General features: G+C 39.9%; 1 protein-coding gene across 7 annotated transcripts in view; it reads right to left on the bottom strand.

Annotated features, from left to right (window-relative positions):
- The window catches only part of PHKB (phosphorylase kinase regulatory subunit beta), a 224,043-nt gene that overhangs the window by 33,980 nt on the left and 173,537 nt on the right, over positions 1-16,526 (bottom strand). For all 7 annotated transcript variants that reach the window (XM_043494809.1, XM_043494810.1, XM_043494811.1 and 4 more), the window contains 7 exons: positions 11,273-11,356; positions 10,668-10,772; positions 9,175-9,257; positions 9,001-9,091; positions 2,053-2,114; positions 1,802-1,964; positions 234-315 (listed from right to left, as the gene is read on the bottom strand). In XM_043494809.1, coding sequence (XP_043350744.1) covers positions 234-315; positions 1,802-1,964; positions 2,053-2,114; positions 9,001-9,091; positions 9,175-9,257; positions 10,668-10,772; positions 11,273-11,356 — 670 coding nt within the window. The remainder of the gene's footprint in view (positions 1-233; positions 316-1,801; positions 1,965-2,052; positions 2,115-9,000; positions 9,092-9,174; positions 9,258-10,667; positions 10,773-11,272; positions 11,357-16,526) is intronic.

Consider the following 16,526-nt stretch of genomic DNA (forward strand, 5'->3'; position numbering starts at 1 on the left):
GAATAGGCAACATGATGCATGCAAACAATTTAAAAGAGTTAATAGATTTAACAGCTCATTCCACTCTACAGTATACTGATGTGCATTTTCCATCTAAAGCAGAAACTGCTTTAATAGAGAAGAAAATGGCTACACAATTTTTTGTAACCATGTCCATTATTCATGTTCATTAGAACTACACAGAAAACTGCCTCCTCTAGTATTTAGAATAGTCACATGAAAGGATATCTCACCTTCCTTGGTGATGAAATTCGGTCCTTCCTTTTTGAGCAAAATACTCAACAGAATTGCTTGACTTGCTAGGCAATTGCAGTCCTAAAAAAGAACAACTTTCAGATTTAAATGACTAGCAAAGGCATCACAGTTATTACAAATTCCACACGAACCAGAAGACAATTGTTTTAGCAGTACTATACAACATACATTTCAAGGAGAAAGTCTCCCCTCTCCTCAAATTCTAAATCTTCATTTGGTCCCCCTACAATGGTAACCAAATAGCCAAATTTAGATTTTCAGTGGGAGTTGAGGGCTCTCGGCACCTTACCAGATCAGGACCTTAGTGATACCCCAGTTATATAATTTTCTCTGTCGTCATTTTCTATCTCCTCTGAAGGAAAGAGTGGCACAGCAAGACTGGTCCAGAGTTTGGGAATTCTCTTTTCCCTGTTGCTTTAGAATGGCTTTTTTAAGGACATATATTAAGGTTCAATAAAGTTGCACCACTTAGCTCAAAAAGATCATTCCAGTCTCAGTGCCCTTGACCTCTACCATTTGCAAAACAAATGCTTGTGATCAGATGACTAACTGACATGATAGTTTTCCAAGTTCCCACTAAGACAGAATATTGAAATGTGAAATATTCATTGTTGGTTTCTGGGTACAGGAAAAATACCCAATTGAAACTTATATAGTTGATCTTACCGTCAAAAGTCAATAAAAGGTCATCAGTCTGTCTTAGTGGATTTCAACCATTCAGCGTTTTGTTGTTTTTTTGGAGCTGCAGCTAGATATGAGGTATTTATTCATATGGGATGCAACCATCTCTCCCCATTTACAATATTTCAGGTGTTACCAGAAAAAAATAATATGGATTCTATTAAAGGGAGTATGGAAAACTGTTAGCTGGAATGTGGCAGCTCAGAGGGTTCTGTGGCAACTGGGGAGAGGGCTACAATGAGGGAAGACTCTTGAAGCAAATATCAGTGTAGGAGAGGCCAGAAGTTACTAGTTCTATTTAAAAACTGTGGAGAACAATTATATGAATTCAAAGAATTACTGACCCCGTTTCCAGATGCATTTAGATAAAAAATATTGATGGGTGCTCAAAGAATGCCAGACCTCCACTCCACCTAAGCCCTTCTCTTTTCCCTTCCCCTTGGTCCCTTCCTTCCCTCCTCTCCCTATTTATGTACGTCGTCTCCTGTTTTATTACCCCACGCTAACATGTTATCTCTATGTAGGTTTTGTCTGGTCTTGCAGCTTTGACAAGCTATAAAACTGCATTATTGTATAATTCAATTAAAGATCCTGTGAAGCATGTGGTATTTGGAAACATATATTAACCATAAGTCACTTACCTTTTTGTACTTTTCATTATCTGTTTATGAAAAAAATCAATAAACATTTAATGAAAAATAAAGTTTCTGGCCAAGAAAACTGTTGAGAGTGGCTGCTGGGGTGACAATGTTAACCATGTTTATCTGAAGAACGTGCTGTTAACTAGCAGAATTAAAGCAAACAAAAAATATCATCTGATGAGAACTAGAACTAAACTACAGAACAATTTCTCCAATTTTCTTACATTCAGTTTCTGAAGAATCTCATAAGTCGATCTGTTTTTCCAGTCATTAATATTTACTTCTGGTTGTTGTTCGAGTTCAGAAACATTTGGAGTACTAGTTTGTCTCTTGACTTTTGAATGTTTTGGAAGTTCCAGCTCCTCAAAACTCTTAAATTCGGGAGGCCTGAAAAAATAATTATTTAATTGTCCACACTTCAGAAAATATTTTAATTGTGAAAAACACCATAATTAGATCTCCCACATATCCTTACTCTTCTGTTTCACTGATTCTCAGAAAGTCAAGTTGTTCAACAACTGCTCCAGATATTAATGTCTGGGGAGGAAAAAAGAAAAAAAGCACTCAGCAAGACAGTATCAGTCTGTACATTGCACATAACAATTCTGAGATCAACAACATAACAAATTGCCCCCCACTAAACAGGAACATTTGAATTAGATTGATAAGAAACTGCTATATTTTTAAATACCAATTTCTCTTCAGTTTTCATGTACCTTTTCCTGCAAGTAGCAAGTGTAGTATGAGTGGCAAGTGTAGTATGTTATCACCACAAACCACAATAGCTTTTTTTTTTTTTTTTTTTTTTTTTTTTTTTAAACAATTACAGAAAGACTGGTTACATACCCTACAGTAATTGTGATTCTTTGAGATGTAGTCAGTGTGGCTCCCATTGTAGGTGTGCAGGTACCTCACATTGCCGAGGAATCCAAAAAGCAGGGATAGAGAGTGGGTCATGGGAACATACTGACATCATCCTGAAGAATCACAGTTATTGTAAAGTAGCCATTCTCTCCTCTTATAGTATGCATTAGTGTGCAGAGGTGCACCAAGAGGGGACAGGGCAGTGGAAAAGGCCCACCTTTGGCCATAGACAGCCGAGGCAGGAGTTGGAGATGGTGTCTCCTCAGCACCTGAGCCCAACAGCATGCAGAGAGTAGTCCCTCTGGGGCCCCAAGCCCAGCTGCAGCCACAGCGTGGCCAGCCACCCCCATCCAGGCAGCCGGGGCCCAAGCCTCCCAACTCCAGAAATCATGACCCTGGGGCTTCCGCTCCCCAGGAGCTCCAGAACTGCCTGGGGTGGGGGAGCAGGTCTTGCCCCCAGTCAACCTCCCCCACGGAGGGGAAGTCCCAGGGCCATAATTCCTGGAGTTGGGTGATTTAATTGCTTTTTACATTTATCTTCAATGAAGAGCACCTGTTATGCCCACAAGTTTCAGTAAGTTTTCACCCAACTCCCAACATAGCAAATCTATTGGGATTCCTTATTCTTAGGTCATTCCTTAGTCTAGAGGTACCTCCCTCTTGTCCCCATACATATATACATACGTACACACAGGTCTACAGACAAATATTCACGCTCTCTTTCTCTCTAACAACGTTAAGCTTCTGTCATTAATATTTTAATATGCTTATTGATTACAATTAATTCATTTGACATTCATATGAATTTCATATATATGTACTTCTAGAGGAAATCTGTTCTAATAAAGCAGTTTTTAAAAGGACTTTCTTAAAAAGCATTGTGTTTTGATAGTTGTCAATAGGAGAAAAAAACTGGATGCATGTCCTGTGAACTTTTAAACTCAGTTTTCATTTTACAATTTATAGTAAAATACCACAGTATTACACTGTGAGAGTTGATTGTGAAAATAAAAAGCTGCTTGCTTTTTTTTTTTTTTTTTTTTTTTGCTGATGTCCTCCAGTCACCTTTATGACACATAATCCTCTGGAACACGGCTGATGATGGAAGCAGTTACAGACAATGAAAGTAAAAATTATTAAGAACAGTGCTGGAAACCATACAAATTATTTGTAGGCTTGTGAGGATTAGGTTTTTAATAAGTAATTGTCCATTTTATTAGACATACAAACACACAAAAATATTTCCATGGATAATAACTGAAATTTACAGTTAGGCAAAGAAAGAAAAATGCTGCTTGAGAACTATTAGAGTTTAATTTGTGAATTAAGATATTAAAGCCTAACTGTACATGTTCAGACATGTACATACAAATGTACAAGCTCAATATAAATTATGAAACAGCAGTATAAAGTATATTATTTTAATAGATAATGCATTACCACCTCTTTGCAATTTCAGCGACTTTTTCAGGACTTTTTCCTCTTTAATGAAATGCGCAATTTCCAAAATATGACAATATATTCAGGAGATTAATGAGCTTTTGCACATCCCGTAGTGGAAATTCTTGCATCTTCTGCACATTTGGCATAATATATCAGCTGACAAAACTGTATGATAAGTTTGTAAGACAATTCTTAGACTAAAGAAACATATACACTATTTTCTGTCTAAAAAATAATTCTCCTCAGTTGATCAGCAGTGCCTACAAATTTTGGGTGAGGAGGGGGAAAGGAGATAAAAAGACTTCCTAAAACTCTACAAAACCTCAAATAAAAGTTTAGAGTTGAGAGAGGAATCAAAGATTCAAGATGATTCCTATTTCACCCAAATCAATTTCCACATCCTTCGTTTAAAATTATAGTAGGAAGTAAACATTCACTGCATCATAGTTAATATACTATAAACCTAACCTAGTCAGTATATATTATACTGAATCCTGGGGAAATGATTACTTACCTTCACAGCTGCTTTAACAATATATTCCTGGAAAAATCTCAGTAGGTTTTCAAAAAATACATCATGAAGAGATACTCTGGGATGTGGGGCATAGTATGTAACTTTATTTACTAGTGTCACATTGGTCAACAATCCTCATCTCTAATTTTTGGTGCCCATGATTGGAATTGGATGGTGAAAACCCAGAGCACACAGAATACCAAGACACAGCACAACACAACCTCAATGAAAACCATCCTAGAGCCAAGCCAGTTAAAAAGGTTATTGAAATGTTTTTGCACCCTTCATGAATAAGAAAGACAACATGAATAGCAGTTTTCAGAGTAGCAGCCCTGTTAGTCTGTATTCGCAAAAAGAAAAGGAGTACTTGTGGCACCTTAGAGACTAACAAATTTATTAGAGCATAAGCTTTCGTGAGCTACAGCTCACTTCATCGGATGCATTTGGTGGAAAAAACAGAGGAGAGATTTATATACACACACACAGAGAACATGAAACAATGGGTTTATCATACACACTGTAAGGAGAGTGATCACTTAAGATAAGCCATCACCAGCAGCAGGGGGGGGAAAGGAGGAAAACCTTTCATGGTGACAAGCAGTGTAGGCTAATTCCAGCAGTTAACAAGAATATCAGAGGAACAGTGGGGGGTGGGGTGGGGGGGAGAGAAATAACATGGGGAAATAGTTTTACTTTGTGTAATGACTCATCCATTCCCAGTCTCTATTCAAGCCTAAGTTAATTGTATCCAGTTTGCAAATCCAATTCAGCAGTCTCTCGTTGGAGTCTGTTTTTGAAGCTTTTTTGTTGAAGGATAGCCACTCTTAGGTCTGTGATCGAGTGACCAGAGAGATTGAAGTGTTCTCCGACTGGTTTTTGAATGTTATAATTCTTGACGTCTGATTTGTGTCCATTCATTCTTTTATGTAGAGACTGTCCAGTTTGGCCAATGTACATGGCAGAGGGGCATTGCTGGCACATGATGACATATATCACATTGGTAGATGCGCAGGTGAACGAGCCTCTGATAGTGTGGCTGATGTGATTAGGCCCTATGATGGTATCCCCTGAATAGATATATGGACAGAGTTGGCCACTGTTCCTCTGATATTCTTGTTAACTGCTGGAATTAGCCTACACTGCTTGTCACCATGAAAGGTTTTCCTCCTTTCCCCCCCCGCCCGCTGCTGGTGATGGCTTATCTTAAGTGATCACTCTCCTTACAGTGTGTATGATAAACCCATTGTTTCATGTTCTCTGTGTGTGTGTGTATATAAATCTCTCCTCTGTTTTTTCCACCAAATGCATCCGATGAAGTGAGCTGTAGCTCACGAAAGCTTATGCTCTAATAAATTTGTTAGTCTCTAAGGTGCCACAAGTACTCCTTTTCTTTTTGCGAATACAGACTAACACGGCTGCTACTCTGAAACCTGTCATTATGCAAGGCACTGAATTTAGCCGTATAGAGTGGAAATCTGTCAACTTCATGAAAAAACTCGCACAGATACAGACAGACATCATCTTCCTCTCCAAATGCAAAACAGATGGACATCATACCGAAAGGACTGAAGGTAAAAAATCCATTACAATCTACATACCACACAGACTATGCTGACAGCTTGTGCCACACACTCTCAAAGAAACTGCGGAACCACCTGATCAACATCCTCTACAGCAAACAGGGAAAGATTAAGAATGAGCTCTCAAAACTGGATACTCTCATAAAGAACCAACCTTCCACACAAACTTCCTCATGGCTGGACTTCACAAAAACTAGACAAGCCATTTACAACACACACTTTGCTTCCCTACAAAAGAAAAAGGACACTAAGCTATCTAAACTACTACATTCCACAAGGGACCACAACAATGGTTCCCATAACCCACCCACCAATATTTTTAATCTATCCAACTATACTCTTAGCCCAGCAGAAGAATCTGTCCTATCTCAGGGCCTCTCCTTTTGCCCCTCCACCCCCACGAACATGATACAGTTCTGTGGTGACCTAGAATCCTATTTTCGACGTCTCAGACTCAAGGAATATTTCCAACACACCTCTGACCAACATATTAACCCACAGAGACCTTCCTGCTAACACTACAAAAAGAAGGATTCTGGGTGGACTCCTCCTGAAGGTCGAAACAGCAGCCTGGATTTCTACATAGACTGCTTCCGCCGACGTGCACGAGCTGAAATTGTGGAAAAGCAGCATCGCTTACCCCATAACCTCAGCCATGCAGAACACAGTGCCATCCACAGCCTCAGAAACAACTCTGACATCATAATCAAAAAGGCTGACAAAGGAGGTGCTGTCGTCATCATGAATAGGTCGGAGTATGAACAAGAGGCTACTAGGCAGCTCTCCAACACCACTTTCTACAAGCCATTACCCTCTGATCCCACTGAGAGTTACCAAAAGAAACTACAGCATTTGCTCAAGAAACTCCCTGAAAAAGCACAAGAACAAATCCGCACAGACACACCCCTGGAGCCCCGACCTGGGGTATTCTATCTGCTACCCAAGATCCATAAACCTGGAAATCCTGGACGCCCCATCATCTCAGGCATTGGCACCCTGACAGCAGGATTGTCTGGCTATGTAGACTCCCTCTCCTCAGGCCCTTCGTTACCAGCACTCCCAGCTATCTTCGAGACACCACTGACTTCCTGAGGAAACTACAGTCCATTGGTGATCTTCCTAAAAACACCATCCTAGCCACTATGGATGTAGAAGCCCTCTACACCAACATTCCACACAAAGATGGACTACAAGCCGTCAGGAACAGTATCCCCAATACTGTCATGGCTAACCTGATGGCTAAACTTTGTGACTTTGTCCTGACCCATAACTATTTCACATTTGGTGACAATGTATACCTTCAAATCAGCGGCACTGCGATGGGTACCCGCATGACCCCACAGTATGCCAACATTTTTATGGCTGACTTAGAACAACGCTTCCTCAGCTCTCGTCCCCTAATGCCCCTACTCTACTTGCGCTACATTGATGACATCTTCATCATCTGGACCCATGGAAAAGAAGCTCTTGAGGAATTCCACCATGATTTCAACAATTTCCATCCCACCATCAACCTCAGCCTGGACCAGTCCACACAAGAGATCCACTTCCTGGACACTACGGTGCTAATAAGCGATGGTCACATAAACACCACCCTATATCGGAAACCTACTGACCGCTATTCCTACCTACATGCCTCTAGCTTTCATCCAGATCATACCACTCGATCCATTGTCTACAGCCAAGCGCTACGATATAACCGCATTTGCTCCAACCCCTCAGACAGAGACAAACACCTACAAGATCTCTATCATGCATTCCTACAACTACAATACCCACCTGCTGAAGTGAAGAAACAGATTGACAGAGCCAGAAGAGTACCCAGAAGTCACCTACTACAGGACAGGCCCAACAAAGAAAACAACAGAACGCCACTAGCCATCACCTTCAGCTCCCAACTAAAACCTCTCCAACGCATCATCAAGGATCTACAACCTATCCTGAAGGACGACCCATCACTCTCACAGATCTTGGGAGACAGACCAGTCCTTGCTTACAGACAGCCCCCCAATCTGAAGCAAATACTCACCAGCAACCACACACCACACAACAGAACCACTAACCCAGGAACCTATCCTTGCAACAAAGCCCGTTGCCAACTCTGTCCACATATCTATTCAGGGGATACCATCATAGGGCCTAATCACATCAGCCACACTATCAGAGGCTCGTTCACCTGCGCATCTACCAATGTGATATATGTCATCATGTGCCAGCAATGCCCTTCTGCCATGTACATTGGCCAAACTGGACAGTCTCTACATAAAAGAATGAATGGACACAAATCAGACGTCAAGAATTATAACATTCAAAAACCAGTTGGAGAACACTTCAATATCTCTGGTCACTCGATCACAGACCTAAGAGTGGCTATACTTCAAGTGATAGTCAGAGATTTTATGAACTAGGTGTGACTGCTGTAATTTACTAATGTTTATTTAAATGGTCACTGAAAGCATTTATTTTACTGTTAGAGCTAGGAATGTTCTCTTCCGTAATTTTAACATTTTAGCTGCTCGCGGTGAACCCTAGTCTCCCCCTTAAGATTTATCTTGAACAGCTAAAGTATTAAAACTGGCTAGAATTTTAACATTAGTTAACATGTGAAACACATACTTTTCCCTGCTGTTGATATGTCCCAGAATAGAGCCCTTAACCCTTGATATCAAGGACTTGGCCTTTTGTGATAAATTCCACAAGACAGATGGCTGGAAGTAAAAATAAAATAGATTTCCTGCCACATTAAAAGGACCTTTGTTGAAAATATTAAAGCCTTGTGCTCTTGCTTAGAGAAAGCATGATTTATAGTGTACAGAAACTTAACAAAGGGCTTTAAAGAAAAGCAGAACCCTTGACTTTATCTCATCTTTAATTTTATAACACTCAGTGAGGTATTAAAAAGTCACAAGAGAAACCAAAGAATTTTGATGGAATAAAATGTCTGGAGAAATAAGTCACAGTTCATGGACTAACACAGATTACTGCCAGAGTATGAATGCAACATTTAGAAAAAAAAAAATACCTGCACTCTATCAACATGAACCTTCACTCCTCCAACAACTCCCTTTTTAAAGGCTGCCAGCATATCTAATATTGGATTGAATCTGCTTCCCCTATAATTTTAAAAACAAACACATTAATATTAAAAATGTGAAAAATCACATTACAAATAATGATCTTCACATGTATTCCATACCTTATGTTATCCTCACGGATAAGCACGAGGAACAGGGGACGACCATGCATTTTCCAATATTGCTTAATGAACTGTAATGCATTCTAGGTAAACATAAAAGCGTATGTGATTCATGCCAGGAAACATACAGTACAATATATTGTAACTATAACAAACAACTTAAAATAAAGGGTACTGCTATAAACCCAACAGATTACAAATCCCAAACAATTAATTTTTTCAGTTATGTATTTTTTTTTTCAGAATGTAAGCAATTTGCAAACACTACATAGCCACAGCTTTATAACAATACTGCTCTCATTATAGGTTAGGCACAAACCAACCAAGTCACCAGTCTGAGCAGAATGAAATATTTGATTACATCTGTTGATCTGTATAAAGAGGGTTCTGTTGTGAATAGTGAGTGAAAGTGCAGAGGAGATCATTGGCACCTTTTATACACCAGAAGTAGCTGCTGCAGCCCAGGTCATTTCACTGTGAGGATGGGGGAATAGGGCAGGTAATGCTGGCACTAGAACTGGGTGACATTTTTTCAAATAGAATATTTGCTGAAAAATGCAGTTAGAGGTCAACTGAAACTATCACCTATTTGACATGAATTCACTGATTAGTTTCATCAGTAAAAAAAAAAAAAAGTCAGGATAGATTCATAAGGGGCCTTAGGTGCCATGTTTGAAACTGAAGAGGGGGTGGCAGTGGTCTGATACCTGATAGCCCCATGGTTAGAGCACTCACCTGGGACATGGAAAACCCAGATTCACGTCCCCACTCTGCCTGATTTGAACTTGCAGATGAATGCCCTGCCTACAGGGCTATAAAGTATTCTAGGGTGGGTCTCTCTCAATTTCTCCTGTTGTTGCCATTCCACTTTGCATAAATAATTAAATATTCAACAGACCAGAGAGAGAGAGGAATGACTCTGCAGTCTAGTGGCCAGGGCACTGATTTGGGAGGGTCATAGCCAGGTTCCAGTCCTTGCTGCAAACTGAACAACCAGTTATTCACATAGCTGCACTGTTGCCCTTAACTGTGTTTCACCCAAGGAAGGCAAATTTTAATTTGTAGCCAGGGCTCCAGAAAAGCCCCACCAGATGAGTCTTTTAATCAAAGCATCCCTTAAGTGAACTGGCCATGCCCCTTGCCCTTGCCAAATGTGCCTGCCTTTGGGGCTGCACTTGAGTTTCCCTGGAAAACAGGGGTTCGTGCATGTTGTGCCACTGCATTCTCATCCCCTCCTGGAGTTAGCTTTCTGCCACCGTAGAACATCCACTACAGTCCGCACTGGTCTAACAGCATATTAATGCTAATATTTACGTTGTTCTTCCCACCATAACTTTGCTTGTCTTACATTATATAGTAAGGTATACAGACTATATATTTTTTCATCTCCCTTTTTCAATCCTACATTTCATCAAACCTTTAGAACAGTACAATTTATTCTTAATATAGGACTTATTTCATCAGGTTGCATAAGATAAACAACAGATAAATACCTTAATGTCATCAATCAACAGCATAACATCCTGAGACATGTAGAAGTCACTAAGGTCAAAAATGATTGGGTAGCAAACAACAGTCTTTCCTAGTATTCGATAAATCTGTAGGAAGAAAAAGCTAACATTACCCATTTCTTTAAAATATATGAAACTAACATTAATACAGTTTAAGAGGTGAAAACACAGATGTAGTCTTGCAGAACTGTCAAAGTAATAATGATCTGCAAAAAGGACAAATGAAAAATCTAATTTGAAGAATCCTTGTTCTTACACAGTGAGCAAATCCACATTCTTTTTTAATCACAGCGGTTCACCCAATCATGATCAAGTTTGTCTTGGATGAGTGAGTATTGCTGTAATTAGGTGCTTAGGTAAGGTGTGAAATAATTTAATAGTGAGATAGTTTATGCTTTGTCCTTAATGAGTTTACAAACTATATTAAAACATTTTATAATAAACAATAAGATTTACATGCAGAAAATAAGATTACATATAGTAAATTCAACAATTTAAATAGTATTCTGTCTTCACAAAATAATCCAAAATTTGTCTGGAGTATATGCTAATTATAGTAATACAAATCAGTCACTTCTTGCAATGACCTTTGATGTTCCAAGGCATCCGATAGGCCTGTCGGGTCTTCCAGATAATCCCAGTTTGTCATTAATCCCCAAATGAAAGTAAGCCTGAAAGAAATAATAATTGTGACACTGTAAGGTAATCTAGTTACACAGACAAAATTCAGGTCCTTTCTTGTTTTTTCTCCAGCATTAAACAACCCCATAAACATGAACTCAGCTTTTTTTTTTTTTTTTTTTTTTTGAGGAGGGCATAAATATAAAACCATTACAATTTTTCTTGCTATTGCTTTTTGGACATACATCTGTATCACAGTAAAAGAACTGAGAAAAACAGATAAAACTTAACTAAATGTGTAGCCCAAGGACTGAATTTGGCTCAGTAAGTAAGGAAGCAAAAAGTGAATTATCTTAACTTTTAATAAGCTCTTCATTGACAAACCATGTTCAATATAATGAAAGCCACATCATCTCTGGCAGATCACCAGCACTGAATTTCATTATATTTCTGCTGTGTACCTGTGGTCTATATAGTCCTCCAACCCTCCTTTTAAAATAATGTATTGGTAATGAAAGCAAAGTGATGGATAACAGTTGCTAATATCAGCATGGTGTGGAGGTAGGAGCTACGTAAGCATCTCAAAGATGCTCTTTACTAGCATAAGAATGGCCATATGGAGTCAAACCAAAGGTCCATCTAGCCCAGTATCCTGTCTTCCGACAGCAGCCAATGCCAGGTTCCCCAGAGGGAATGAACAGAACAGGTAATCATCAAGTGATTCATTTCCTGTTGCCCATTCCCAGCTTCTGAAAACAGAGGCTAGGTACACCATCACTGCCCATCCTGGCTAATAGCCATGGATGGACCTATCCTCCATGACTTTATCTAGTTCTTTTTTTAACCCTGTTATAGTCTTGGCCGTCACAACATCCTCTGGCAAAGAGTTCCACAGGTTGACAGTGCACTGTGTGAAGAAATACTTCCTTTGTTTCACTGAGAGCAAGTGAACAGGAGCTAATGGGAGTTTTGCAAGGGAGTTCTCCAGGTGAAGGAGAAGCGATTATATTATCCTTTGGGTAAGTTTGTTGTCTGTAGTGTGTGTGTTTGTGGTGTGCTTGCTGCTTGAGTGAAATATACCGTGTGGTCTGTTTGTTTGGGGGACCGTGTGCGCGCTGAGCCTAGCAGCCTGCTAGGCAAGGCTGAGAGCTTCTTAACGAGGCTTTGATCCCTAAGCCCTTTATGACCCCTCAACCCTTAACCAGGGGCGGGCATACTCAGGAAGTCCAGGGCTTTAAAAAGCCCACTCCCAAGCAACCAGAGGAGCTAGCGAACAGGAGTGGCTAATAGTGTTGTATTGTTAGGATCTCAATCATGGCCCTGAACATCACAGCAATTATAGTCCTGGGTCTCTTCAGCAGAGCCTACCAAACAGTGCTAAATTAGGGTCTGATCCTTGAGCTTTGGATGCACTCCTGGACCTATGCACAACACCACTGACTCCTGCCTATGTGCCACAAGTTTCAGAATTCGGGCTTATGTTGTAATGAGAATTCGTGTTCTATTGACTAGGTTGATTCATTCTAAATTCCAAATCTGAAATCTCAAAACTTCTCCAATTTAACCAAACTATCTACTCTAGATTGATCATTAAAGCAAATGTTGATGTTAGCTAATTTAGGCATTAATTTTTGGCTTATACCGTTTTACCAACAGAATGTTTTTAACTTAAATATCGTTTTCCTGTAATGGGAACGTATTCATTAATATGTGAGGTTTACAACAGTGTGCTGTATCAGATTAGTCAACATATAATAGAAACATGCCATAACTATTAAGCTGTGGGTAAACGAGAGTACACATGCAAATTAAATCTTTGAAAAAAAATATCTGCAACTCCCATTCTGTTTGGGTGATTTTAGATGACAAGCTCACCATTATTAAAATGGAACTAAATTTCCTAGAATTTTATAAGTGACATCAGGAAGATTTCTCTGGGCACATTCTCTCTGAATGTAGGAAGGAAGATCTCTCAGGGATAAATAAAGATGACGTTTTAGACAAAGATGACTATCTACTTATGATCTCCTAGGGTATGTCTTCACCACAGAATTAGCCTGGGTTCTTACTTTTGTGTCCATACACAAAAACCTAACACCGGCATTAAGTGGTGCTTTCAAACTGCATGTGGCTGGGGGTGTGGGCTAGAACCTGGATTCCCCTTTCACTTGGACTGGTAACCCATCCACTTTGCATTGCGGACGCAGGATAAATCATGTGACTGCTGACAGTTCTCCTATGCCTTTCCACAATTTCCCCCCACCTCAACGTCCCCAGAAAGACAAATATTTTCCCACAACTGGCAGGGAAAGAATCAGAGTGGTTCATCTTGCTGCAGCATAAAGAACCATGGGATATGCCCCCAGAAGTCCTAAAGACACATGTGGGGGAGTGCAGCATGTGTGACGACACGGTAGCTTGGGTAGGATTTTGCAGCGTGGCTGCTTACACCTGGGCTAGGTTAACCCATGTGCCGATCACTCAGCCTAACTCTGCAGTGATGAGAAAAGATAAGCCAATAGCAGCTGTAAATTAACTGTAAGGGCAGAAATCTCACTATTTAGAATATTTGAAAACAATGAAGTCTCATTGAACATATCAGCTCTAGCCAGCCCAAATCATCTGAGGCTTTTTGAGTACCTCAGACTACAGAAAGCTGTGGTTACTGGTTCTAAAGAAGGATGACCTTACAGAAGAAAAGTCAACTTGCTGCAAAAAGTAACAAAATAAAATTCTACCCAATGAAGTATTATAGAACTACCAAGGGAGAAAGGAGAGTTAATGGAAAACAGGGAAAGAAAGTCATGGAATAGAACCTGTTTTGCGGGCTACCCAACTCTAGTGAACTGAAGCTGATGGGAGAGTAGCTAACAGGCATATGACTCTAGCTCTCTATACAACTGAAGGGAGGGAGTTTTTCCTCCTTATTTTGGGGAAAAAAAATCCCACTTCCCTGACCTATGTGTCCATGTTCTTCAGATTAGGTACAATGAAAACTGGCGTTGGAGTCAGCTTGTTTGGCTTTAGCATTTTTTAAAAATTACAAAGCTGTAAACAGTGATATAGAATTGTCAATCACACTGCTACAATGCAATGAACAAAATGTCCCCTACTACAATTATCCAATCTGAATAACTATTCAAGTGGGAAAAGACTGGAGAGTCCATTCAATGTCAAAAATATTAATACATTTAATATGGTGTCTGTACATAACATAAATTAAAAACTGCCATTCATGTTAAGCTGCTTATTCTTACATAGTATGGAGAGCATATGAATGACAAGTAATAACAAGTAATTAACACATTATAACGTAACACTAGATGGAGCTCTACTTCCCTAGAACAGTCTATAACATTTTACATATAAAAGAATTGTCTCTACTAATAAAAACGGAATTCTAATAATCCTATAATACCACATCTTTCTTTGGGGATTCAGCTATGCTCTATAATCTACTTTGCATCTTCCAATAATAGATCTCCTGCTTCACCCATTACAGATAAAAAAACAACCACAAACTGCATCAGTTGAGATTCAGCCTCATTTCTTTATTTTTGGAAATGTGTCTTTAAGCTAACCAACATTTTAGCTAACAACTATAACCCTAGCTCAAAACACCAGAACACTAGTTCATTTCCAAGAAATGTCTCAAGTACTGTACAATTCACTAATGGAAGGTTTTTCAAGACAACCTTCTCTATCCAGTAGGTTCAATGCAGCGCAGCAAGAATTGATAGCTGGAGGTTGCTATAAAAGCCTGGAGTGATAATGGGTATCCAGATTCTAGAATCCTTTACAAAAAGCCAAAGTGGACTCTCCTGCCATCTGTTTTTTTATTCTTTGATTTTCCTACCATCTGTTTTCTTATTCTACTTGCTTCAATTTCCCTATCCTCAGCATTCCTCCTGTCTATCTCATCTTCCTCTTCTTTAACTTTTTTATCTTTCTTCCCTTCCTTACACACTTTTTTCTCTTCTTACATTTATACTTTCATATCTCCTCTTCATCTCTTTCTCTCATATATACTATTTCTTTGGACACAGCCCCAAGTTTTAGCTTTAATATGCCATCACTGGTGGCTAGGCTAGGCTTTGCAATTTTGTAATTAAGTATTTTGAACTATATTAAACATCAAACCGAATTATCTGAAAAATAAAGATAGCTATAGTGGGATTGGGAAAAGTACTTTAAATTACCTTTTGTGATTGTTTTTAGCAGAACACGTTCAAAACAACAACAAGAAGTCCTTTATAATATAAAATGCATTAATTTAAAATACATTTTAAGTGTTATATAATTTTTACATTATAATGTAAGTAAATATAGCAAATATGATGAAAGAAGAAGGAAGAAGCAGGAAAAGGAAATGAAGCAAGAAGGGAGAAAGAGATGAAAAAGCATAATAGGAGAAGGGATAGTATTAGAAAAACAAAAGAAAAATAAAGAGAGACAAAATCCCGCCCTGATTGTTGCAGGGGACGTGGGAAGGAAATAACCCCTTACACATCCCCTGCATCAACAAGAGGGGTTATTGACTGGACTGGTAAGTGCCCGGAAGGGAGGGAGGAAGCAAGAGCAAGAGCTTGATGAGGCAGAAGTGGGTCCCTCCTCCTGCTCAGCTCCTCCCAGTGGCTGGGCTGATGCACTCTCAGCTGCTCCCTCAGTCCCCTCCCCCAATCTATTTAAACTCTTCCTGGACTTTTCAAAAGCTCTTGCCCATTAGCTGCTGCCAGATAACTTCATCCAAAGTGGGCAGTGCTGAGATCAGGGGACAAGTGCCAATGTGTGGATAACAAGGAATCACAAGGGCAGGGATCATTTTAGTATTGCAGGACAGCCTGGGACTGCCCCACCTTTCCCCCACCCTATGGGGCTACCTTACCATGACCAGGACTGCTAGCCCTCTGCTAATTCACAGGGGCTCAGCCATGGTGGGCAAGTCTGTGACTCCTGTCTCCAGCATTCAAATAACAAAATCACATTACTGCAGCTGATTCTGTGACTGCCTTGTCCCATGCTTATGGGGGCCACATAGCTAAGTCTGGGACTGCCCCATGGGAGAAAAGGGAGCTAGGTGACAGCAGTGTTGGGCTATGGAAGCCATGCAGTCACGGGTAGCATCAGCAGTGGGGTGCTTGGAGGGCGCAGTGGCTGCGGCCACAGCAGCAGGAATTAGAATGATGTCTTCCACCTCAGTGGGCTACATGGGGTCTGGGC

The sequence above is a fragment of the Dermochelys coriacea genome, chromosome 12, assembly GCF_009764565.3.
Source record: "Dermochelys coriacea isolate rDerCor1 chromosome 12, rDerCor1.pri.v4, whole genome shotgun sequence".
NCBI classification, from domain to species: Eukaryota; Metazoa; Chordata; order Testudines; family Dermochelyidae; genus Dermochelys; species Dermochelys coriacea.